General features: G+C 38.7%; 1 protein-coding gene across 1 annotated transcript; it reads left to right on the plus strand.

Annotated features, from left to right (window-relative positions):
- The first annotated feature begins 1,111 nt into the window (after positions 1 to 1,111).
- vps26bl (vacuolar protein sorting 26 homolog B, like) lies at positions 1,112 to 27,092 on the plus strand. Its single transcript, XM_057821792.1, has 6 exons — positions 1,112 to 1,454; positions 10,095 to 10,251; positions 10,329 to 10,493; positions 16,334 to 16,509; positions 22,413 to 22,555; positions 24,980 to 27,092. Exons 1-6 carry the CDS (start codon positions 1,232 to 1,234, stop codon positions 25,106 to 25,108), a joined length of 993 nt encoding a protein of 330 aa, XP_057677775.1. The 5' UTR covers positions 1,112 to 1,231; the 3' UTR covers positions 25,109 to 27,092.
- The last annotated feature ends 249 nt before the right edge of the window (positions 27,093 to 27,341 follow it).

The following is a 27,341-nucleotide window of genomic DNA, read 5'->3' on the forward strand; positions in this document are numbered from 1 at the left end:
TAAAACATAAAGTTAAAGCTCTGAGGATCGACGCAAAAACATCCCTAGAATATACCTAACAAATTTCATTGTGATCTATCTTCGAACAATGGACGATCACAATTTTAAATCCGCAATTGATTATTATTCGTAATGATCCCTGAGACCATTTTTATTATTTTTTTTTAAATACTACTTTAATTGGATCAATGACTACACATCCCTAAAATATACTTACCAAATTTCGTTCTGATCTGTTCTTTCTTCCTCCATGCTCAATGTGGTACACACAAGGAAACAGGACAGCGGTTGAGTCAACTTTAATCCCTTTTAACTGACTGCAAGTGTGATTTAGTTATGAATAAATGAATGAATGAATGAATGAATGAATGAATGAATGAATGAATGCTTTATTTTGGACATGAGAAAAAAAATAAAAAAAATAATAGACAAACAAAACAAACGAAAAACAAAATGAATTTTTAAAAAAATCAGACAGAACCAATGATATTCTTGAGATAACAGAAACAATAGTTAAGACAATAATAATAATGATAATAATAAACAAGATCAGAATTTATTCATTGTGTCCAAAAAGGAGTAGGATGAAGCATTTGCTTATTAAAACCTACCCCCCATTTCTATTCCTTAATTATATCTGTCCGCCCTATGTAACTAGTCCTCATATTGACAATGAAATAAACTAAATAACCATATACATAAGATGCAAGATAAACAAAATTATTGCAATTATTATTGTTATTGTCACCACCTGTTATGTGCCACAGGTAGGTAACATGAGCGGTTACCAAGTGTAAAGGGGGAGAATGGGTTTTAACTAGTTTCCTCACCCAGATAAGAAGATCAACACAGTGAGTTGTATTCACATATTATTCAATCAAGATACCTGTCAGGCAAAATTCCGGGCATATAAATAAGTAATTTAAATTCAATTGATGCTGCGTAAAAATGCGCAACACAAGCAAACCTTTTCGAATAAGTACATTAAATATTGTTCAATTAATTAGTAAATGTATTTGACGACGTAAGGTAAAATATTAAGAGTAGCGGGACTACTCGTTTAAATGATAATACAGTACTCCACATGACTTTCGACGCATGCGCAGTTATTAGGTAGAAACTCCGGTAGTCAACTCACTGGGAAGCTACTTCTCTGTTAAACACCATTACTTTTCTTTTGGAGTGTTTTTGTATCGAGTTTCCATTCGCTCAGAGGAGCTGACTGGCAGTGATGAGTTTTTTCGGTTTTGGACAAAGTGCGGACATCGATATAGTGCTCAATGATGCCGAGACGAGGAAGAAAGCTGAGCATAAAAGCGAGGACGGCAGGAAGGACAAATATTTCCTTTTCTACGACGGGGAAACTGTGTCGGGAAAGGTCAACGTGACACTCAAGTACCCTGGCAAGAGGCTGGAGCACAACGGAATCAAGATCGAGTTTGTTGGCCAGATTGGTAAGCGACCGGTGGGCCTGTAAATATATAAAAGCAGCCAAGTCTGATAGGCGACGTTGGACGTTTGCTAGCGATCACTCACAGAGTAACCTCGCATGAATTTACAGTGGAATTTGTAACTTTTTGGATAAGAATACCACGACGTCGCCTCCCAGGATTATCAGTACGCAGCTTTCAAAAGTGTGCTTTAGGAACAAGTGTGGGGTCTCGTGACAGACCAAGCAACGTACGTACTAGCTCGCGGGTCAGCTGACAAACAGCCATTGGCTAGCCGTCACCGCGCTGAGATGACGTGGTAATAAATAAAATTGCAAACTTTCTGGGTTTATATTTACTGTGTTGTGAAAGTAACGTTTTAGATATAGTGTACTCGTAGTTGTAGTTTTAATTGTTTAGACGAATAAGTATTTTGAGAACGCTCTTTTTATTGTGTTAAGCTATTCTCCCATCTGACAGTTAGCGTAAAGTATAGATATCTTGTATAAAAGTCTAGATGTGTGATGCGCGCTGTGAGCCAATGGCGACAAGCATCGTCTCTCGTCGGCCATTTTGCGTCGGATCCATTCGAGCAAACAAAGTCAAGGTTGCGTGTACTTTCAAGTAGCTATAGATTGCTCAGTTTTCAAATGGATTATTTTTTTTAATCAACGTCAGGAATGCTGTTAGTATATTACATGATAATTACTCAAATTTAGAAATATATTTAAAGAAAACAAACATACAAAAACATCCTGCCTGAATCATAGCCATGGTAAACAGGTTTATTATAAACCAAAATGTTCGTAAATCTATCAATAATTCAGCGAGTTAAGATTATTTTAGTGACAAAAATTAAGGGCGTAGGTTTGCATAGAGAGGATAGGGACATAACACTACTAACTTTTCAGGATGCTCAAGTTGTCCCCACCAACTTTGAAGCAACCTTATTTGCATTATATAATGACTTAAGTTATATGGGTAATTTAGATTGTTTTCCCATATGTTGTAAGGATAGAATTGACCCTACCATTATAAAATGAAGTACAGACTTACATTGATCCCTTTTCACTTGCTGAATGTGCCAGTCCATTTTCCCCCCTCAAATGCACGTTTGATTGGCAGATGACTTGCCCCCCACACACACGCACACATTCACACCCCTCCCCCCACAGAAATACAGCATGCCGCCTTGTCCTCCACCTTTAAAGACAAGGGATATTACTTTGTTTTATATATACTGTAGATATAAATATAAGAATAACTTATAAATTTTTAAGTTTAAGTTTTATCCGCCAGCAGCTGCCACTGTAAGTAATGTAAAACGATGCCAATATTGTGTAGGTGGGGAACACACCACTAATTTTGCTACTGAAAGTCCGACCTGTATCAGAGTTAGCATAACATTAATTTGTGCAAATTTCTCGAACTTGAGGAGGAAGCTGCTTTGAGAGAAATATCCTCCTAGATGTTTTCTACTGTTAACGTCAATTAAACTGGAAGAAATGTAGTGAACCTAGGTTTACCCCCGTCCCCCAGTTTTCATTTTCATTTTATTTATGTGGTCTTAAAGCAGCCCAAAGGAGCTTTCATTTTTTAATTCCCTTGTTTTCTGTGTAAATCTACTAGAAAAAGTGAAATGATCTGCCAGTACTTCAAGCCAATTTTACGCAAATTTCTTGAAATGAGAAAAATAGCTGAAAATAAGCTAAACAGAAAACAGACTTATTTTCAATTAAAAAAAGTTTGTATATTTAATCTTAAAAAAACTTTATTGTCAGAAATGTTCTTAATTCAAGAATAGATTTTTTTTCTTAGTTTAGTTTTAAAATTTACCGACTTTTAGATGTATGGGTTCATAAGAACAAAGAATCTGACGCAGTAATCTCTTAATTACCGTAGCTTTTAAAACTCAAAATGAAATGGAGAATATTATTCAACCAGATTTAGGAAAAAAATATCAGATTAGGACGTTATACTGTAAATTTGCAGTGTGAAAGTTAGTATAAATCAATACAGATTCATTTTGCGTTAATCATTTAACCTATCAATTAATTAGGTTCTTATTGGTGAGAAATGTCGCCCTGACCGCCATCCACCCAATCTGATTGGTCTTATTAATGTCCCGTCCTCAGCCAAAAAATGTGCATGCAATTCATGCTGTTATAGCATCCCTACCAATATTGGGACAAAACCTACGCTCTTGGAAAAAATAACTCTCCTTATGTACACAATAGAGCCCGCCTCGTAATCCCCTGACACAAGATTGCCACCAGTGTCTTACAGCAACACTAGGTAAATTTTCAAACTTTTTATAAAATATTTTCATAACATTTGTGATGATATGTCGACTGACAACTGGTTGCATGACACCGCTGTTATATCTTGAGGGGGTCTGTATCACTGGCACTAAGTAACTTCGATAACAAAAAAAAGCACAAATGTGCTGACTGCTTTACAGCATACGTCACATCCCCCTTTCCCCATTCATTATAAAGACGGAAATCGATGCTAGGAGTGCACGATATCTATTTTTGGAAACCGATATCGATAACTTCCTGCTCCTCAAGGCCGATACCAATACGATAACCAATAATATATATATACATATATATATAACATTTTTAAATGTAAATTCACCTGATTTTTTGAACACCTGCAGGTCAAAAATACTAGTGGTGGATTCAGCATAGATTTGCCTTTGACCTAACCAGATTCTTCATGATGACATGAACATTGCTATTATGAACAAAACAAAGACACGTACAGTTTTGACTTCAAATAAATTGCCCATATTTATTTTTTCAAAACAATATAATTTGAGTCCATCACAATCAATCAGTCAAAGTCATGGACGATGTGTTCCCCTGGACAATGAGCACTGAACTAAAACAAACAAACCCAACAGGTATTGTGCTTTGTCAGCAGATAAAACATTTGGTGCAACCGGAGAGGAGGCTGTTGTGATCTTGGTCCATGAAACAACTTTCTTAACCTGGCAATTATAGGACAGCAAGCCTATCATCAGTAACCAAAAGGCCGCTCAGTAACTTGTAAACATAACACTCTAAAATGCAAAAAAATATATATATAAAAATGGAAATACGGCCTCTAGAACAGTAACAAAACTTTGCATACTGGCAAAACAGGAGTGGAAACAAACAAACCCCTCCCAATCCACTGACACCGTGCCAAAAATATATTATCTAGGGCTGTCCCAAACGACTAATTTTCTCCCGATTAGTCAGCCGACTATTTTTACGATTAGTCGACTAATCTAATAATAATTTTTTTATTTTATTTTTATTTTTTTATTTTTATTTTTTTACTAATTTAGCAATGAAATTTTTGTTGACGCTTATCAATTCACAAAAAAAACATATTGGAACACTTAAATTATTTATTAAAGTACAAATAAACATGTAAATAACAATAACAAATCACAAATAAACAATGAGTTCAAATGCTGATAGAATTAACTAGTGTAGCATCCCGATTGAAAAGATGGTTTCTTAAACTGATGGTTTACAACTTTTATTCCATCCTTGATGTAAACACACCGTAAGAGCTACGATGCACACAAATAAAACAACACAATTAGAAATTAACAAAAACTTTTCACCTTTTTCCTTTTAAACCTTATTTATATATCAATGAATTGACTATATGAATTGCCTTTACCTTAATTTATTACCTTATCATTGACAATCTCGCCCTTGAGTGCAGTCACTGTATATTCTGTATATATTTATGACCTTTTAACCTTATATAATTTTCCATACCATAAAATAAACCATAACATGAAATAAACCTTTCAATTAGCATTAGGAACAATACTAATAGCACTTATAGGCCCATTGTCAATGAAACATTATTATTTAGTAAGGCGACAGCCCCCTCTGGTGTACAAAAAAATGAAAAAAAAAAAAATAAATTACAAACTGGTTGACGGCGCTTGAGGTGTTTATTCACGGCCGACGTGCAGCCAAGCTTGGCATTGAAGAGACAGGACAGAAGAGTGTAGCCTCCTTTGTTTCTTTGAAATAAGTCAATGTTTTGGACACTCTGGTGCGCTTTTTTTGGCTTTGTGCCGCTTTCCCCGCTTGCATACAGAGCATCCGACATTCCGAACTTTTCACGCATATATTTTTTTAACCCTTCATTAACTGTCGACGGGATGTTGTGATCGTCGACAGATTTACGTCATCGATGACGTCGACTATGTCGACTAGTCGGGACAGCTCTAATATTATCGGGCCTATTAATAATGTTATCGTATTTACTGGGATGACATCATAACTCCTATTATCAGACCAATAATTATCGTCCACCAGTAGGCGATGCTAACGCTTTTGCGCGAATTCTGCAAAGATGGCAGAGCAACAGCGATAAAAAAGTTTTGTGTCAGAAGGAAAAAGAAAGGGCGGCTACCAGAATAGGCAGAATAAACATTGGCTTTCTTTTACTCGCTGGCAGGCCCCCACCCCCGCAACCGACCTCATCAACGCTGACGAGTTCAGGTGGGTTAGGGGGTTAGCCACACGATTGCTAACCGTCATACAGTATTGTTTAGCCACAACTTTGGATTCGTTACCCTAATACATTTCATCCTTCACACAGCTGCTGGAAACAAAAATGTTGTTTAATCTATCTGCAAGCGACCGTCATGATTTTAAGACACTATGCGGGTGTGCGCTGGTCCTCATGGGAAACGCAGTCTTCCTTACGGCTAAACACTACCGCTTTTGTCCACCGGCGTTGCTAAAATGGACTAAAACTGAAAAGTTACCAAGTATTTCTCTAAGCCACCAATATTTAGCCTTATAAATGTTATAGTTATGGTTATGAAAATCAGACCAATCAAAACAGAGCCAGGCAGTCACATGTCCGTACACACGTTTTCTGATCAACCAAGCCGCCTAAAGTGTCCAGTATGGAGGCAGGGGACTATGGAGTCAACTCATGGTTGTTTGCCAAATTTACAGGACAAACATTAGGGCTGGTCATGTAAAACGGGAAAACAGGTTTTTGTTGACAAATATTTACATTTACATTAGCTGACGATCAAAATGGGGCTTTGATAAAAAGATTAGGCTATTTTGTTGGAATTCTACTGGCGTGAAACTGCATATAAGCTAATTCATTTTCATGTGGCAGCTAATTTCGCATGCATTTACACTCAAATTGGTAATATTTTATGTGTACAGTATTTTAAAGTGAACTTGTGCGTTTATCTGTTTGGCATAACAAATAGATAGTGCCTACTATTAAAATGTTTAATGTGCCTGTGACAGCATAAAAAAGTCTTAAATAGCATTATTATGTAAATTCGAATCTTATTTTGAGACGATGCGACTATAATGTATGCAACAATTTGGCAACGCGCAGATGACGAGAAATTAGTTTTTTAACCTGTCGTTTAGCCCCGCCTGTCTTTATAGCGATTTAGCTTCCCCAGCTGGACGATGATGTCGGCTAGGTTCTGATTTCATCTGATTTTGAATTCCGACCATTGAGGGGGAATCATTCAGAACGAGGAAAATGCGACGAAGACGGCCGCAAAATGTCAATGGTTCAATCGCTCCACTCCACTCCAATATTTTTACTGGATCTTTTTATATATGTATTTTTCCCCAATTGCTAAATAAATGTTATGGTCATGACAAATAACTGTCTTGTGCTAAACGGAATATGAAATATTCAAAATGCATTTATTCAGTGCGACACGGCAAAATTACTCCATGATGGTCAAAACTGTCGACTTCTTGCACCTCCCAACCGATGCCACTGGAGTTAGTCCGGCTTTTGTCATGTCCCTGTCCCGGCTTTGGAGAGCGCAAACAAACAAGGAGGCGTGACAGCTAGCTGACATGCTACCCCAAACCGAGCAGCAATTCGAAAGGAAAAATCACACAAAACTACCACGGATCATATCACACAGCAGCGGGGTTGTCGATTGTCTTCACGGATCGGCACCCCCGCCCCGGCGGCGAGCAAGTTTCAGCCAGTTGTTCCCCTGCTGCAGGCAGGAGAGCTCGTTTGCCGAGGAAGCAGATGGCGAATGACCGCCGGACAAACCGGCCAACGTCGGAGCGCGTAGCTGCCCAGGCCCAACCTGAGCATGGTGGTCTATGGCTGGGCACTAGGGGTGTAACGGTACACAAAAATCTCGGTTCGGTATGTAACTCGGTTTTGAGGTCACGCCTCGGTTCATTTTTGGTACAGTAAGAAAACAAAATGCAAAATATAAATGTGCTAGTTGTTTAATAATATTAGTTCCTACTTGTTTTGTTGTGGTAGGAGGGTTTTGTATTGAACACGGGGCCGTGTTGGTTATTATTATAGCAGAGAAGACAGCAGTAAATCAACAAAGACAAGTCAACTGTGGCCCGATCTTCCACTCAAGAGATCTGATGGACTCAAAAAGTAGGTTACGATTGCATATTAGTTTGAAAATCGACCGGATCTACCGTATTTTTACACGAGGGACTTCCGGCCCGATCCTAGCTACCGGTAGTAGTATTGATGCAGGAGGGTCGCGTCTCGCGTCAAATAATAAACTCTGCCGTTCTTTTCGCATACGTCGTGTTGAGCCGCTTCTGGGACGCGTCTAACACGTGGTCACACTCCGACTGGTGTGCATTTGCTGATTGACTTTAACGGCCGCGTTTCACTGTGTTCTCGCGGCGGCCACATTGTCGCGCCATTGACGTTTCTCACTGTCCTACCATGTTGGTCCTCATTATAGTAGAGAAGACGGAGTAAATATAATCTACACAAAGAAACTGTAACCCGATGGACTCGAAGCCTCGAAAAGTAACGGTTGCATTACGTCAGAAACCTGTTCGGTACGCCTATGTTCTGAACCGAGCACCAAGTACCAAAATGGTTCAATACGAATACATGTACCGTTACACCCTTACTGGGCACACAAGAGGGCAGAGGGGGCTGGAAGTCTGGACGATATGGAGAACCGCACAAGCATTACCCGAGTGTAGCGCTCCCGGTGGGCACGTAAAGAGGACCAAGGGGGGTGCGCAACAAGCCGCTGGTCATCAGCCGAGTTGCATTCTCGGTGGACAAGGAGCATTGTCAGCCACAAAATGCAAGCCACCTCCGTATTAAAATGTGTGCCATGATCCCAGTATTTGACATAATACAAAACACGATGTTTACTCAATTCCTCGTAAATCCAATGGTCCCACAGTTACGAACGAATTAATCCGTAAAATATGCTGAATCTGAAGTCCATCTGTATGCTATAAGGCAATGCTATATTGTGAGATGCTGACCCGGGTGACGTCACATTCGTATTCCTCTTCAATCCAGGAAGTCACTCATTTTAATGGCTTCAAAAACTGAGATATATATATATATATATATATATATATATATATACATGGCGGAAAACACTCAGGTGACTTGAAGTTCCGCTCTGTGACCCCCAATTTAGCCAACTTTCAAAATTGTCCGATATGCATGTGTGGTACATCATTGGAAAGCTTAAAATCTCAATTTTGTGGGGGAAGAAAAATTTTGAGCAGGAGGGCATTTAAAAAAAAATTTATTTTTTTTAAACAGCAAAACCCTATCTGGAAGTGAGAGCACGCGAGAACAGAATTACAGACGCCATGACTTTAACGAGATATTATCGCATACTTATCTTGTTTTGATCCAAAAACTCCACGTAGTATGTATCACTGAGTGTCAAGACACAGCTGTGAATGGCCAAAGCTGGATTTTGTGGGGGTTTTATGTGTGAAACATGGTAATATAACAAGGGTCGCGATGCAGAAATCGCAGACATCAAGGAGTGGTCGAGATTTTCTTTTTCATATATTTTCCCTTTTAAACGTTTTTTTCAACTTTTGTTTGTTTGGATCAATTATTTATCGTCCAACATATCGGAGAAAAAAAAATACAAAGAAAAAAAATACAATTAAGCGACAGTTATGAGGTAGATATCCGTGACTTTTTTACAGACGCCGTTTTTTTCATTGTGACATAATTTGTTTAAAATAATTTAATAATAATAATTTTTTTAAGTCTTTTTTTTTTTTTTTTGTAAAACGAAATATGAGACATCAATGAACGATTCTAAGCTAAAAACGACAGACATTTTGAATCATAAATGTAATGAATTACCTTTGTTTTATTGCTGGGTTAAAACAAAGCAGTTGCGCGACGTCTGTAAACGGGGGTTTTCAGGGTAAAACGGACAAATTAAAAATAGTTCGGGGGCTTAATGTGCCGTGAATCTGCTATGGCAGCATATAGACATATGGTTCTATCAAACACAACAGTTGTTTTAGCTTAAAATACAGCAGTTTCTTTTAAAGAGGAGTGCAAGAGCAGAAACTGCTTTTTCAGTCTTGTCTGTGTTTTCCGCCATATCCATCGCTTCCACACACATTCATTCAGGAGCATAAAATAACTCGTGAAATATGAAATAAACATTCCTTTTGCTGTCATAGGCACTTTAAATAATTCGTTTACAAAGGTATGCAACTTTGCATGCTTGCTAAATTCTACGATTTGTAATCACACAACTTGTCTTCTCACATCAAATCAAACCTTAGCATAAGTGAATGACAAGTTTGCACAAACTAGACTGTACAAGGATACTCCAGTGCATCTGTCTCATTATTAATTCATCTCTTCCAGAGCTTTACTACGACAGAGGAAACCACCATGAGTTTGTGTCTCTAGTGAAAGACTTGGCACGGCCCGGGGAGCTCACGCAGTCGCAGACCTTTGACTTTGAGTTCACGCATGTGGAAAAGCCCTATGAAGCTTACACTGGCCAGAATGTCAAATTACGGTGAGTTATACTTGAATGCTTAGGCTATTGCGTTGCAACAGGTATTTTAACATTATCATGATGTCTTCTGCTTCCAGCTATTTTCTGAGGGCCACAGTAAGCCGCAGACTTAGCGACATCACCAAAGAGGTGGACATTGTAGTTCACACACTCAGCACTTACCCTGATATCAACTCCTCCATCAAGATGGAAGTAGGCATCGAGGACTGCCTACACATAGAGTTCGAGTACAATAAATCCAAGTATGACTATGATTCATAACTTCTTAGATATTGAATGTTGTTAGTTAGTTGTGTGACAGGTTGCTAGCAAAATCTTGCGCTACAGTAGAATCGCGTCTAAGCCGACTCATTGGCTGCCACTGCCGGCACGAGACGTCCAGTACATTTTGACTGGGAGGTGGGTCACTTCCTGTTGATTTTAGGAAATCTACATGTCACTTCATGTTAATTTTGACTCATTTCCTAGCCATTTTGGGACATTCTTGGGTCACCTCCTGCTCAGTAACCCTAAATTAACAAGAATTGAACCGTAAACGCTCCCAAATCAACAGGAAGTGACTGAAAATCAACAGCAAACAACCTGAAATCAACTTATTGGCTTCATTTAAAGCCATAGACTTCCAATCCATTTGAAGTGGAAGTGATGTGATTAGGGCTGCATCGATCGATTATTTAACTGAAAGATTAACCTGTCAGTTAGTTACTTCAGATAGTCGAGTAATTGGATTACAAACATTTAATGCGTTGCAGAATACATTTTAGGAGCTATAACAAAATAGTGTTTATTTTGCTTTAACATTATTTTGACTTGCCAAGATTGCACTTTCAAAAGAGCATTAAATGTGAAATGAAATACTTTAGTGTTTCTTCAAGTGATGCAGAATTGCACTTTTATTTCACAAAAGCAATAAATGCATTTAAAAATAAATTACACTACCCGAGCTTAGCCTCAGTGTAAAAAAAAAAAACAAATAAATGACAATCTAAGTACAACAGAAGAACAATTGGCTAACTTGCATAGCAAAAGTCCTCTAGCTTAAATGCCATTGTTTTTTGTTTTTTTTAACACTACAATATGTTAACAAATCGTTCAAGAACATATTCCCACACACAAAAAAAAAAACAGCTAAATATACCTCGAGACTAGAATACAGTAGTATGAAAAATTACTCTTGGAATTTCGCACATTTCTGCATAAAATCTAAAGTTGCACCGATACCGATACCAGTATCGGCAGGGGGCGCCGATCCTGCCTGAATTGGTGGTATCGGTATCGACGAGTACCAACATTTAGGGCACCGATACCATCTACTGGCTTCACTTGAACGCAAATGTGCTGTCCTCCCCACGTGAGCTAACTTCCCAAATCCCGATGCATGATATCTGTATGTCTTTGTCTCGAAATTACCAAACGAAATAAAGACTTTCGTCTTCAATATTAAGGATGTTCACTACAACGCATATTCGCGATGTTACGCCACTAATCTAACATGGCATTCACAAATGATTAGCATACGTGAGCTAGCGCCTGCTGTTGCATCGCCGATGGGATCAGAAAGCTTAAGACCGTGGGAGACTAAGCAAACTCATGGTTTCATGATGAACAATGAGTGGAAAATTAAGAGCGCTGTTCTTCAAACCCGTCCTGTTTATGAAAGTAGATTCATATGCTGGTGTTGTGCAGTAATGAGCAGAAGTGACTTCTGTGGCCAGAAAACCCTCAAGCGCTTCACACGAGATATCATCAAATAGCAACCTAGATGTCATATGATAGATCCCATGCCAACTCTCGCGCGCACACACTAGATATAATCAAATAGCAACCTAGATGTGCTACATTTGATCCCATGCCATTAGCTGCGTCAGCCCAGAGTGACGCGTAGTCCATATACTACATTGATGAATTAGAAACCGCCATGACTGAATGGAAGTTAAGCAGGCCAAATCAATCCATACCAGTGACTATAGATAATGCTGCAAATACTGTTCATTCAGTACATGTTACAGATGGAATCGGACCACAAATAGCATGTTTTGCTTGTATGGTAAATATAGCTGCTAAGAGAGCTGCAGCAATCAACAGTGTGCCCCACCTCACTTAACAAACAGTAAAGATTGTTCTCAGCACTTTTATACAAAATTTCTTCAGATCAGTAAGAATTAAGCACATAAATATTATGCACTAAAATGTTTGTTTATATGATGGCACTGTTATTTTTGCTTGTTTGCAAATAAAAAAACATTAAGAAAATAATAATAATAACAGTTGTATTATCTGTTTCAGAATATTAAATGTATTGAATTGTATCGAAAATCGTACCGAACCATGACTTAACTGTATCGTTGCATCCCTTATATGTACATATATATATGTATTTTTTTTTTTTTTTTTGCAAACAGAGTGGTATCGGTATGGTGTCGGTATCGGCCGATACTGCACAGCCAGGTATCTGTATCAGTATCGGGCCCAAAAAATAGTATCGGTGCAACACTAATAAAATCGCCATCAAATGTGATCTGATCTTTGTCAGAATCACACAAATGTAAAAACAGTGTCTGCTTTAACTAAAACCACCCAAACATTTATAGGTTTTCATACTTTAAAGGGGATGTAGCGCCCTGGGAAAATTTTGATATTCCATCATTTATCCATAAACGCATGCCTTTTGTATTCATATCATGCCACTTCGTGTAATTACACACAAGAAAATGAGAGAAATTTGGCTCGATTGTCAAGCTAAAACGACCGGCGCCCGAGATCTGGCAGATTGTGTGCGTGACGTCACGTCAAGTGAAGAGAGTGCCACCGGCCACTAGGGGGGCAGCGCCTGTCTGCATCAATATAATTCCTTCTAGTGTGGGGAGAATTAGGGGTGTTTTGAGCTGTTTATGCTGATGCATTGTGTTCGTCCTGCACATATTCCAGGTTCCCTCATGAAGAAACACCGCTCGTTGTCAATAAAAGAGAATTCAGAGTTGGCAGTGAGGGCTGTTTCTTCAACAAGAAAAAGGCTCAGTGCTTTAATACTGAATGGCGGCGATGATGGCAGACAATTTCGTTTCTAGTTTCAGCGACGAATCCGACGTAGAAGGACGTAACGAATGTTCATCTAATGGTGACGAGGAGAGTTGCAAAGCTTTAATCGGTGTTATAGGTGACCAATTTGAGCCCAAACGAACGCCAATGCAGCGTAATGAAACGGTCATTGAGGGGAGCAATGACACTGATGAAACATCGGCAGCAGATCGTGTGGGAAACACCAATGATTTGTTTAGCATTTCTTTTTGTGAAGCTGATACACCGTGACTGCAAAATAAAGGAATGCATAGAATAATTATAATTTATTGCGCTATCATAGCTTTTCGCTCTGCCAATAGACACAAATATGAACGGGATCAGAGGATTTGTTCTATATATTTTACGAACGATCATTTATACATGTGTCGAGTCCTGTATCCAAAGGCGTGACATTTTTTTTTATTAATTATAAAAGAGTACTCACTCTGGCCATTTCAAGCTTGGCTGCTCCCTTCTTTGCGTAGCTTTAGCCTCCTTTAGCAGTCATCGTCTCTCTCTTGATATCTCGGGACATTTAGGTGGCTGTGCATCTATGGTCGGCACCGCATCTCCTTTGAGCAGCAATCTTTTAGCAAAACCCGATTTCTCTTGTCCATAGTTCGAGAAGCTTTCAGTTGGAAAATGCGCACCACAGAAAAGCGTGCCGGAGGCTGTGTCTAGAAAATTAGCCCTCTTTGCACGGACGAACTTTACCCATTTTCTGTGTCGTCCAGCTTTTTTTTTCGCGTTCAGGAACTCATGGATACTATATTCCGATAAACAACTATTTGTACACCACATAGCACAGCAGTTTTGAACCATTGTTGTGATGTTTTGGTCAAACAAACCCCAACGCTACTCTCTCGTCGTTAAAAAACAATGGCACCTAGCTCCGCCTCGACTTTCAATCAGTTGTCGTGACGTCGCCGCCCCATTCGGCTGTTTCCGGAACACTTTCGGTAGTGTTCGTCATTTTCGATCTATTTTCGATAATTGCTCATTAATGTGATTGATTTTTTTGTTAACTTTATCAATATTTGTTATCTTGGCGCATAACGGTTCTATTGATGTCTCACACCCCCTTTGTCGAAACATCCCCTTTAATGAGGATAGCATGCAAACAATGACAGAAGGGGGAAAATAAATCAGTGAACCCTCTGCCTAAGGACACTTAAAAAGAACAATTGAAACCAATTTTTACCAAACAATTTAAGTTAGGTGTGTGCCCAATCACTTGATGAGTGGTTTAAAGCTGCCCTGCCCGCTATAAAACACACACCTGTCGAGAATTGTCTTGATGAGAATCATTGTCTGATGTAATTCATGGCTCGGTCAAAAGAGCTGTCTGAAGACCTGCGATCAAGGATTATTGATTTGTATAAAGCTGGGAAAGGGTACAAAACTATCTCTAAAAGTCTGGATGTTCATCAATCGACAGTCAGAGAAGTTGTCTACAAATGGAGAGAGTTCGGCACTGTTGTTTCTCTCCCAAGGAGTGGCCGTCCACCAAAGATGATGCCAAGAGTTCAGCGCAGTATACTCAGAGAGGTAAATAAGAACCCTGGAGTGTCTGCTAAAGACTTACAGAAATCACTGGCACAGTCCAATAGCTCTGTGCAAACATCAGCTATACGTATGTAAAACTATGGCCAAGAATGGTGTTCTTGGGAGGACTCCACAGAGGAACCCACTGCTGTCTAAAAAATATTGTTGCTCATTTAATGTTCGCAAAAAGGCACTTGGACTCTCCACAGAAGTTTTGGAAAAATATTTTGTGGACTGATGAAACAAAAGTTGAATTGTTTGGGAGTAACACACAACATTATGTGTGATGGAAAAATGGAACAGCTCACTAACATCAACACCTCATCCCCACTGTGAAGCATGGTAGAGGGAGCATCATGATTTGGGGCTGTTTTGCTACCTAAGGGCCTGGACGGCTTGCAATAATTAATGGAAGAATCAATTCAAAAGTTTATCAGGATGTTTTGCAGGAAAACCTGTGGCTGTCTGTCAGATAGTTGAAGCTATAAAGAGGATGGATGCTACAACAAGAAAATGATCCAAAACACAGAAGTAAATCAACGTCAGAATGGTTTCAGAAGAACAAAATACTCGTTCTGGAGTGGCCAAGTCAAAGTCCAGACTTGAACCCCATTGAGATGCTGTGGCATGACCTAAAGACAGCGATTCATGCCAGACATCCCAGGAATGTGATTCTACTACAGCAGTTTTGTAGAGAAGAATGGGCCAAGATTAGTCCTGATCGATGTGCCAGACTGATCTGCAGCTACAGGAAGCGTCTGGTTGTAGTTATTTCTGCCGGGGGGGGGCACAAAATATTAAATGTGATGGTTCATTTACTTTTTCCCCCCCCTTCTGTCATTGTTTGCATACTATCCTCATTGAGATATGAAAACCTATAAATATTTGGCTGGTTTTAGTTAAAGCAGACACCGTTTTTTCATCTGCGTGATTTTGACAAAGATCAGATCAAATTTGTTGGTGATTTTATACAGAAATGTGAGGAATTCAGAAATGTTCAGATACTTTTTCACACCACTGTACGTATGCATAAACAATCATATTACCTCAAAGAAAAACTTACAAACTTATGTTGGTCTTAATAGGGAGCAGCGGGATTCAGTCATGTTAGATGAGTTATGTATTATCCACTGTTGCCACTAGAGGGCTTTGTAGCCACCCAAATCAATAAAACAAAATATAACCCATTAAAAACAAATCAATACAACACCACTCTAATTAAACAAATCCTCAAAGCAGCCAAATTTGATTCGGAGCTATTTTCTCATGGAATTGCTTTGATTAATCGTTGCAGCACTAGATCGATCATTTGCTGCCATCCTCCCACTTCAAGTGTATTGGGCGTCATTAAAAATAAAGGATGACTCAAACTTGTTTTTCTGTTGATGTCTTGTTGAATGATATCCTGACCCCGATAATTGTTTTATCGCCATATTGTGAGATGATAGATCATGAGGACTGATTATGTCCTTTACAGATATCACCTTAAAGATGTGATTGTCGGCAAGATTTACTTCTTACTGGTAAGGATTAAAATCAAGCATATGGAGATTGACATCATTAAGCGGGAGACCACTGGCACGGGGCCCAACGTCTACCACGAGAACGATACCATTGCCAAGTATGAAATTATGGACGGCGCACCAGTCAGAGGTAATGTGCAAATAGGGCTGCAGTAGCAAATGTGTCTGTTACATATGTATTTGGGGTGTGAATCTTTTACTCCAGAAAACGATTCGATTCAGATCTCGATTCACTGTCTACGGTCCGTTTCGGGGACAATTAATCATAAATAGTGATTCGAACCAATCCAATTCGGTTTGATACAAATTGACAACACAAATATTAATAATAAGACAGATTTGTAGCTGTAAATCCAGGCTATTGGACAATTGGTAGTGCTTTTTTACCGATCCGGGCCTTCACAGCCTGATACATTGGGATCTCGCACATCAGAGACCGATAAACGACTCAAATCGGTTTGTTGTTACACCTCTAATATGCATGCTATTTAAACTAGAGGTGGACAGATATGGGATTTCAAAGGCCGATACCGATATTTTAAAGCAATTCAGTCGATTGCCAATTTTGTAAGCTGACATTAATGTAATAATGTACTTATTACTTAAAAAGCACGTGGATTATGAAAGCCATCTGAAAAACTCATTATATAAATGTACAGTGCCTTGCAAAAAGTATTCGGCCCCCTTGAATCTTGCAACCTTTCAGGCTTCAAACATAAAGATATGAATTTTTTTTTTTTTTTTCAAGAATCAACAACAAGTGGGACACAATCGTGAAGTGGAACAACATTTATTGGATAATTTAAACTTTTTTAACAAATAAAAAACTGAAAAGTGGGGCGTGCAATATTATTCGGCCCCTTTACTTTCAGTGCAGCAAACTCACTCCAGAAGTTCAGTGAGGATCTCTGATTGATCCAATGTTGTCCTAAATGACCGATGATGATAAATAGAATCCACCTGTGTGTAATCAAGTCTCCGTATAAATGCACCTGCTCTGTGATAGTCTCAGGATTCTGTTTAAAATGCAGAGAGCATGATGAAAACCAAGGAACACACCAGGCAGGTCCGAGATACTGTTGTGGAGAAGTTTAAAGCCGGATTTGGATACAAAAAGATTTCCCAAGCTTTAAACATCTCAAGGAGCACTGTGCAAGCCATCATATTGAAATGGAAGGAGCATCAGACCACTGCAAATCTACCAAGACCCTGCTGTCCTTCCAAACTTTCTTCTCAAACAAGGAGAAAACTGATCAGAGATGCAGCCAAGAGGCCCATGATCACTCTGGATGAACTGCAGAGATCTACAGCTGAGGTGGGAGAGTCTGTCCATAGGACAACAATCAGTCGTACACTGCACAAATCTGGCCTTTATGGAAGAGTGGCAAGAAGAAAGCCATTCCTCAAAGATATCCATAAAAAGTCTCGTTTAAAGTTTGCCACAAGCCACCTGGGAGACACACCAAACATGTGGAAGAAGGTGCTCTGGTCAGATGAAACCAAAATTGAACTTTTTGGCCACAATGCAAAACGATATGTTTGGCGTAAAAGCAACACAGCTCATCACCCTGAACACACCATCCCCACTGTCCAACATGGTGGTGGCAGCATCATGTTTTGGGCCTGCTTTTCTTCGGCAGGGACAGGGAAGATGGTTAAAATTGACGGGAAGATGGATGCAGCCAAATACAGGAACATTCTGGAAGAAAACCTGTTGGTATCTGCACAAGACCTGAGACTGGGACGGAGATTTATCTTCCAACAGGACAATGATCCAAAACATAAAGCCAAATCTACAATGGAATGGTTAAAAAATAACCGTATCCAGGTGTTAGAATGGCCAAGTCAAAGTCCAGACCTGAATCCAATCGAGAATCTGTGGAAAGAGCTGAAGACTGCTGTTCACAAACACTCTCCATCCAACCTCACTGAGCTCGAGCTGTTTTGCAAGGAAGAATGGGCAAGAATGTCAGTCTCTCGATGTGCAAAACTGATAGAAACATACCCCAAGCGACTTGCAGCTGTAATTGGAGCAAAAGGTGGCGCTACAAAGTATTAACGCAAGGGGGCCGAATAATATTGCACACCCCACTTTTCAGTTTTTTATTTGTTAAAAAAAAGTTTCAATTATCCAATAAATTTTGTTCCACTTCACGATTGTGTCCCACTTCTTGTTGATTCTTGACAAAAAATTAAAATTTTATATCTTTGTTTGAAGCCTGAAATGTGGCGAAACGTTGCAAGGTTCAAGGGGGCCGAATACTTTTGCAAGGCACTGTATATATTGAAAGTAAATTATTCTTGAGACTTCCTTTTGTAACACTGGGCACTATGTGGTGCAAAATCATAAATAACAAAGATCACCCAAATAGTGAATATAAGTTATTCTATGGCCGATTGGCCGATCCTGAAAAATGTCCATATATCGGCCGGTCAATATATCGGTCAACCTTCTTAAGAAAGATTATCATCCAAACAGTGAATGTCACGTTTATCCTACTGGTAAGAAAATTATGGAATCACCAGTCTCGGAGAACGTTCATACAGTTGTTTATTTATGTATTTATTTATTCATTTATTTATTTAAAAAAAAAAAAAAAAAAAAAAAAAAAAAAAAAGCAGATCACAGACCTGAAATAAAACTAAAGTCGTTTTAAATGGCAACTTTCTGGCTTTAAATCAATTTTTTTTTAAATCAAGGAAAAAAAGATGGATGATGGAATTACTCAATTTTGAGGTAAAATTATGGAATAACCCTGTAAATTTTTATAATCAAGCTTCTAAAAGAAGGTAAATCATCAAGCAGTATTGCAAAAGATGTTTGTTGTTCACAGTCAGCTATCTCTAAAATCTGGACTAGGCATGTGCCAGTATGAGATTTTGACGGTATAACAGGACTTTTATTTTTCAAAACATATTTGCAAATTGGAACATAAGTATAATGTTAAGTTAAAATAGATTTCAAAGATAACTGAAATTGTCTAAATGAAATTAAAATAAATGCACAACCACAGCTCAACATTACTACCATCAGAACAAAAATAGATGAACTTTTTTCCATAAAATGCACATGCGCATGACTCGCATCATGTTTACTTTAGAAACACCCTCTCTTTCCCAACACAGTTGCCAGAGGGGAAAAAAACATGTTTTACCACCACTAGACACACTAAACACGCTTGAGTTAACGCTCGTAGCTGGTGGGAAACGTTCATGAAAATGTTGAGTAACCTTTAATTTTGTATAAATTAGGGCTGTCAAAATTATCACGTTAATTATTTTTTAAATTAATTCCGTTAAAATATTTGACGCAATTAACGCACATGCCCCTCTCAAACAGATTTAAATGACAGCAGTGTAATGTCCGCTTGTTACTTGTTTTCTGGTGTTTGGCGCCCTCTGCTGGCGCCTGCGTCCAAATGATTTTATGGGTTTAAGCAAATTTTAATTAAACGAAAACATTAAGAGGGGTTTTAATATAAAATTTCTATAACTTGTACTAACATTTATCTTTTAAGAACTACAAGTCTTTCTATCCATGGATCGCTTTAAGAGAATGTTAATAATGTTAATGCCATCTTGTGGATTTATTGTTATAATAAACAAATACAGTACTTATGTACCGTATGTTGAATGTATATATCAGTTTTGTGTCTTATCTTTCCATTCCAACAATAATTTACTGAAAAATATGGTGTATTTTAGAGATGGTTTGAATTGCGATTAATTACGATTAATTAATTTTTAAGCTGTAATTAACTCGATTAAAAATTTTAATCGTTTGACAGCCCTAGTATAAATGCAAACTCATATTGGAGGTATTGCCTCCTCAGCAGCCACCCTCCGCAAACATGTTTTACATGTCGGTTGGCACTTCTCCTCTAAGCTGTGGCCGTCTGTAACTTTTCTGCAGCCGAAGTATTCCCATACCAGCAATTTTGTTTTCTTCGATGGGGGGAAAAAGTTCAGCAGTTTCACCTCCTCCTGCTATCGTGTTGCTCAGCTGACTCACTGACACTGAGCAACAACCGGTGGGGGTTGAGCTTTGCAGCTGAAAGCGAGGGATTTCTCTGCATTTTTGGGACATAAAAAATACCTAATACAGTAGGGACAATATGACGGAAAAGTTTTGCGGTTTTGAAACAATGACGTTTTCATTCTACAGTATACCTTGAAACCAGTAATCGGCACGTCTACTTCTGAGGCTTCCTTTTGTAACACTGGCCACGAGGTAGTGCAAAATCACAATTAACAAAGATCACCTATAACAGCCGATCTTGGAAAAATGTCCATATTTCGGCAGGTCAGTATATCAACCTTCATAAGAAAGATCGTCATCATCCAAAAAGTGAATGTAGCGGTTATCCTTCTTTCCCTGGTAAGAAAATTACAAATCGTCCGTCTCGGACAACATTCATGCAGTTGTTTAATTTTAATGAGGAAAAAAAAAGCAGATCAAAGACCTGAGACAAAAAGTAATTTGAAATGGCAACTTTCCTGCTTTAAGAAACAAATGTAAAAAAATAAAAATCAAGGAAAACAATATGTGTCAGTCGGTAACAGTGACTTTTCCAGACCAAGCCGAGGGGGAAAAATTTGGGGGAATTACTTAATTTTGAGGAAAAAAATACGGAATTACCCTGGGTAAGGTAAATCAACTTGCAGTATTGTAAAAGATGTTTGTTGTTCATGGTCTCTAAAATCTGGAACATGTACTGTACAAACACGTGACGGCTAAAGGCAAGTGTACTTGGAACATGTACTGTACAAACACGTGACGGCTAAAGGCAAGCGTACTTGTACTGGACTGTCTCAGAAAATTAGAATACACAATATTCTAATTTTTTGAGACAGTCCTGTGTATATATACAGGACTGTCTCAGGAAATTAGAATACACAATATTCTAATTTCCTGAGACAGTCAGGAAATTAGAATATTGTGTATTCTGTGTATATTGTGTATTCTAATTTTCTGAGACAGTCCAGTAGACCAAGGAAGAAAAGCGTTAAGATGGAAAACTTACAGCAATATGTCTTGAAAACAAAAAAAGCACAACAAAAGAAATGAGGAAACAATGGGTGATTGGTTTCTTTTAGTGTTTCTTAGAGCCAGAAGGTTCAAGTCATTCAAAATGACTTTAGTTTTGTGCCATGTCTGTGATACGCTGGTTTTGGCTTCATTTACTCACCACTGATGGAGGCAAACTGGATCTAACAACTAACAACTCTCGACACTGCGTAACACTTGCCTGGCACAGCCAGACTGTTCTCTCTGTATTTTCAAACACTGTGAAAATAGTCTGGGACCCAGCCCATTAACGGCCTCTCGAGCAAGCACAAAATCAACCGTCCAATCAGATTTGTTTATTTGCGTGATGTGTTCTTAACGACCAACGTCACTCTTCCGCGTCGGAAGTCGTCTCCATAACAACACAAATGGCGAACAGGAGAGCCGAGAATATGTTCCAATCCACGGTAAAATCTGTTTTAAATTACCAAAAACACATCGACACAAGCCATTGACAACAGTCTGTCTCGCGCTAGCCATGTTGAATTAACTCCGCTCTCCTCGTATGTCTTCTTGCGTGCGCAAGTCCCTAGTCGCTTTACTAACGTCACGTCCACCCGTTGCTGATTGGTCCACTCCTCTGTCTGTTTGCTGTTGCTTGCTACGCCCTGGAAATTTTATCCGCTGAATGGTGGCCAGATTCAATAGCTGGAACAGCGGTGAGTCTGGTGTAGCAGGCTAGCGTAACACAGTATTATTGATTCAGCAACCCAACCTGAGTGTAGTGGTGAACTCTCTCTCTCTCCTGCACTAATCACTGGCGCGTGCGCAAGCAACCTCACATTACACACAAACAAGGACCCAAACGGGACTGCCCATAGCCACCGGCAAAAATAAATTATAAAATTACTTGACAACCAATTTATTTATTATTTATTAATCAATTTTAATCGGTTAGTTGTTGCAGCCTTAGGCCTTACGGTCAAGTCTTTAATTTAAACCACGTATGGCTTTGTCTTTTGCAGGAGAATCCATCCCGATCAGGCTGTTCCTAGCGGGCTATGAGATAACACCCACCATGAGGGACATAAACAAGAAGTTCTCAGTGCGCTACTACCTCAACCTGGTCCTCATCGATGAAGAGGAGAGGCGATATTTCAAACAGCAGGTACCCATACCACATTTGTCAACATCTAATGTAAATATTTGCCTCCAAATTCAAATCAAATGATCTAATGCTTTTCTATATAGGGTTTAGGGATGTCCCGATCCAGGTTTTTGCACTTCCGATCCGATACCGATATTGTTTTGCACTTCCGATCCGATACCGATACTGGCCGATACCGATACCGACCTATCTGAGCATGTATTAGTTATTTAGCCTCCTTACTTAGTTGTCAGACTCATGTTGAAAAAGGTTTTAGTACTCTTGATAACAACTAGTCAGCTGAATTAGGTGAGTTTGAATAACACACAACGGTTGGTAACCAGAAACTGACCTGTGTGACAAACACAAAACATTATCAATAACAAACAGAAATGGCATAGTCAGTCAGTAAAACGTGCAAATAATATTGTAAACTGTCTTAAAAAAGCAAAACACACCAACAACCTCAGTGGAAAATCCCACAAATCCCCCAAGCTATTAGATGCTTTTAATGTTTCTTGCATTAGTTACAAAAATTGTATAAAAAGCCTCTCAGGTTTAAATAAACGACTATTTCAGTATCAAGTTAACATTTTAAAACAGTAAATAAAATACTGAAGTCCCCATTCTATATCAGCAGCTTTAAACTACATTACATTCATTTAATTTTGCAAATCAACTGTTAAAGTTGTTAAAATTGCTCCCGTTATTCCATAATTTCCCTTCTGTCTACTTTCGACATGTGAAAGTTTTAAAACTGTTTTGAAGATAGATTCAAGTCAAGATTTTGCCGATTTAGGAGTATTTTAGATAAAAAGTTAATTAGGTTCGCTTGGAAGGTTCACAACATCCTACTAGGGAAGTCTTCTGCTTTAAGATGGCGGCTGTTTACTCACACATCTAGTTTTCAATACTTCAATGTTGCTAACGCAGTCGAGTCTGTCGTTTTGCATCTAGTTATGTATACATATGATATCTATTATCTCCAGTAAAACAACGTTGACGTAGTTTGTAGCGGCTGTCAGCAGCAGTCAGGTATTCTTGTGTTTTTTATCCAACCGCATGAGTTGAGCTAAAGCCGTGAGTTGAGCATTGCCATTACCCGGGCCTGTGACAAGCATTATGTTTACTTTCGGGACGCAATGAGAAACTGACCGCATTGCGTCCCAAAGACCGTGCTGTGTATTAGTTCCGCTTTACTTGACATATTTCAATAATCGGAATTTGGATGTTTGTAAATCGTTCTCGAATCTTCCACGGCCGAATCGCTCAAGGATGTAATGACGGCTGGGCATGTTGTAAGTGTTGGATGGTGCGTCTTTACTCACGAGAGATAATGGCTCGTCATCCAGAATGAATTCTTCGGCAATGACTCTTGTTATTCCCTGGGCTTTGGGACTGTCGAGTGCCAGTTTGTCACACATAGCAAAAGTTTCTGCCAGTGTTAGTTGCGTAGGACCTTTCTTTTTGTCTTCGGTTTTTTTAACATACTCCTCATATTGTTTGTGGTGGTATTTCGCTAAATGCTTGATTAGGTTGGTTGTATTAAAATTTCTTACAGCTTTACCACTACGCTTGACTTTATTGTGGTATATGTTGCACTCTGCCTCTTCGTCTTTGTCGTTCTTTTAGGTGAAATGATCCCACACAGCTGACATTTTTACCGATAAAGTCTCTCGGTAAATTGGGAGACGGTAATGTAAATGTAGTGTGTTGAAGGTGTGCCGTAAAATGCGGACCGGATTTTAGGGAAACCGAAGTAAAAACTGGAATGGATTATGTAAATCGATGTGTTGGAAAACTCGGACCGGACTTTTTAAAAAAACTGGATCGGAAGTCTGGATCGGAATTTTTCCGTGTTCCGATCCGGAAAAGGTGGTGTTCGGTGTTCCCAAGATCGGGTGGTCGTGAATTCCAAAGGCGTGTACCGCAAATGCATGTGTTTGCGTGTACCACGAGTGCAAGGACCTTTACGACAATTGCGTGTACTTGCGTGTATTTTTACGGCAAGTACACTGTGCAGCACAGCAAAGCTACCCATGTAATTTCTCCACAAATTGCATTTTCTAGTTTCTGATTGAAATGCAGCATTGGTATGATAACGCAGCTTGATTCTCCATTGCGAAGCACTTATCTGCCAGCCCAAAGGGGAAAGGGATGTTTTGCAGTTCAATATTTTCATCCTGGTTGAAGTACCATTTTTTGCCACTAGTCTAACATATTCCTTCTTGAACAAATGAAAGTAGAAGGATTTAAAGTTGGCCCTTGCATCCTTTGATTTTTCTGAGCGGCCCCCACAGGTCAAACATTTGGACACTCCTGTATTAGAAGATGACAGTACTTTATCTGGTTCTAAAAACCATGATGAATTTGAATGATGAATCAACTTTTACATATTTCTTTTTTTTTTTTTTTTTTTTTTTTTAAACATTTCTAATGTTGCAGGAAATCACCCTGTGGAGGAAAAGCGACGTTGCCAGAAAGAGCATGTCTCATCAAGCCATCCTCGCTTCTCAACGTTTCGAAAGCTCCTCCAACCCTGCGAAGAGTCAGGCCGGTGAAGGGGACGGCTAACGTTGTGAATATCAATATTTTTGCGTGTATCGGAAGAGAATGTGCTGTGCTTATTTACTGTGCAAAGTGTGTGTCAAGGGAACAGCGCGAGTTTCTTTTGTACTTGCAAGTTATTGTATTTGTTATTTTTGAACAGGTTTGATGTCCCGGCTGGATAGAGTTTATGAAATGGGGACATAGTTTACTATGATAGCAATTTTGTTTTTCAGAGAAAACAAACTATACACCAAAACCATGAAGTGGCACTTGTTTTGCAAATCTCACCATCTTGCACTTGAATTTAATTTTCATTACAGTTGGTCTCGTAGCATTCGCATAGTATTGAGATCTACGGCATTCTATGTAAATATTACAAATTACCAAAAGGATCACAAGTAATGCTAATCATGTGCGATTTTATGCTTTAGCGTGCTAGCGTATGTTTCAAACATGGCCTTAAATTAAAGCCACTTCTGTAGTCAACTTTAAATCTCACAATAACTTGTTCGGGAACCGTTTTTATTTGCGTTGAGTTAAAGAAGAAATTAAATGAACTAAAGGGAAAGACAACTAATATAATTTTTTTTTTTTTTTATGGTTGCAAATCATTAATAGACTCGAGTAGAGGTGCATGTAAACATGGGTACTAAATGATCGCATTTGATTGGCTCAATAAATTATCTGCCCCCATGTTAAACAGCCGCTACTTGAAAATACTGGTTTTTATTGACATTTTTCTCCACAACTGTCAATCTATTAATTTATTTATCAATCTATTTATGAAACTACACCATTTCCGCTGTGATGGACATGATGAAAATGTTGTCTTTCCCTTTAATTTTTTTTATACATTCCATCAGAAACTGATACATTTTTTTAACAGCATCGGATATCCTCAATGCCTTACCAAGTTTTGTCACTTCCGTGAAGTTGGCCCCCCATCAAACGCAAATTTATATAAAAATGATGTCAATCGTTTGTGCTTGTTTGTGCTGTAAAAAGTTTGGTTTTGCTGCTATCATTTTTAAGATATTTACAATTCTTTTATAGGTCAATCTGAGGTCAACCAGCCCCCCTATTTTTATTAAAATTGGCTAAAAAAAATGGTGTCAATCGTTATTGCTTAATTTGTGCTGTAAAATTTTCGTTTGAGCTGCTATCGTTTTTGAGATATTAATTTTGATGACGTTAATTGCAGCCCCTCTGTCACGGCTGATGGACAAAGGTTGGTAGAGTAGCCAAAAATTGTAGTGTTACTTCAAAATAATATTACTCTAGTAAAAGTAAAAGTAGCCATCTAAAAAATGTGCTCAAATACAAGTAAAAAAAAAAGATTTGGTGAAAAGAATACTCAAGTAATGAGTAACTTTGTGAGTACCTGCTTTCAAATTATTATTATTTTTTTTCCTCAGCAGTTATATATATGAACTCTTGTTACAATACTTAAAATAACCCATTACATAACCACATTAAGCCAAAGAAATAAAAATAAAATCATTCCGGCGGGGGAAAAAAATGAACTGAAGCATTATTCGTCCAAACAGCATGAGTGCCCTCTAGTGGCGAAAGTAGTTCTTAGTTTGAATAGTAAATAGTTCCTTCATAGTTACTATCATGAAATTAAAAAGGTTCATCTCTCCAGTTTTCCGTGGTCAATCTGTGCCAAATAAAGACCGGGAGAGTGAAAAATTAAATTCTGCGCTTTCAAGTTATGTTGAGGGTTGCGCTCTATGTCAAAAACTTCCTTTTTTACGGTGCTTTAAAGACGCCACTTGGTTGAACAGGCTGCCGTGATTACAGAAGGGCAAGCTTGTGTCTGATTGGTATAATGGAGTCATGTGTTTATTGTTGCGATGTCTCATTAGTGAAATTGGTTAAGCGACGTTTGCCATGTCTAGCAAAAAAAAAAAAAAAAAATCTAATATGAAGAATGAAGAGGAAAAATGTAACGACTCTTGTGTAGCCCAAAGTAGCGCAGTAAGAGTAGCGTTTTTTTCTTCACAAATCTACTCAAAAAGTATGGCTTAGTAAAACTACTCTGAAAAGTACATTTTTCTCAAAAAGTTACTCAAATGTAACGGAGTACATGTCACGCGTTACTACCCACCTCTGCTGATGGAGCGTACCAACTCTCGATATAACAGAGGGGTGTCCCAACAACTAGCGCAAACTTGGCATCCCTTCGGGTCCATTTTCCAGTAAATTTGAGTGATGAAGGGATTCCCAGCCCACCCCCCACCCCCCATTAAGTGCA

This window comes from Corythoichthys intestinalis, chromosome 18 (genome assembly GCF_030265065.1).
Source record: "Corythoichthys intestinalis isolate RoL2023-P3 chromosome 18, ASM3026506v1, whole genome shotgun sequence".
NCBI classification, from domain to species: domain Eukaryota; kingdom Metazoa; phylum Chordata; class Actinopteri; order Syngnathiformes; family Syngnathidae; genus Corythoichthys; species Corythoichthys intestinalis.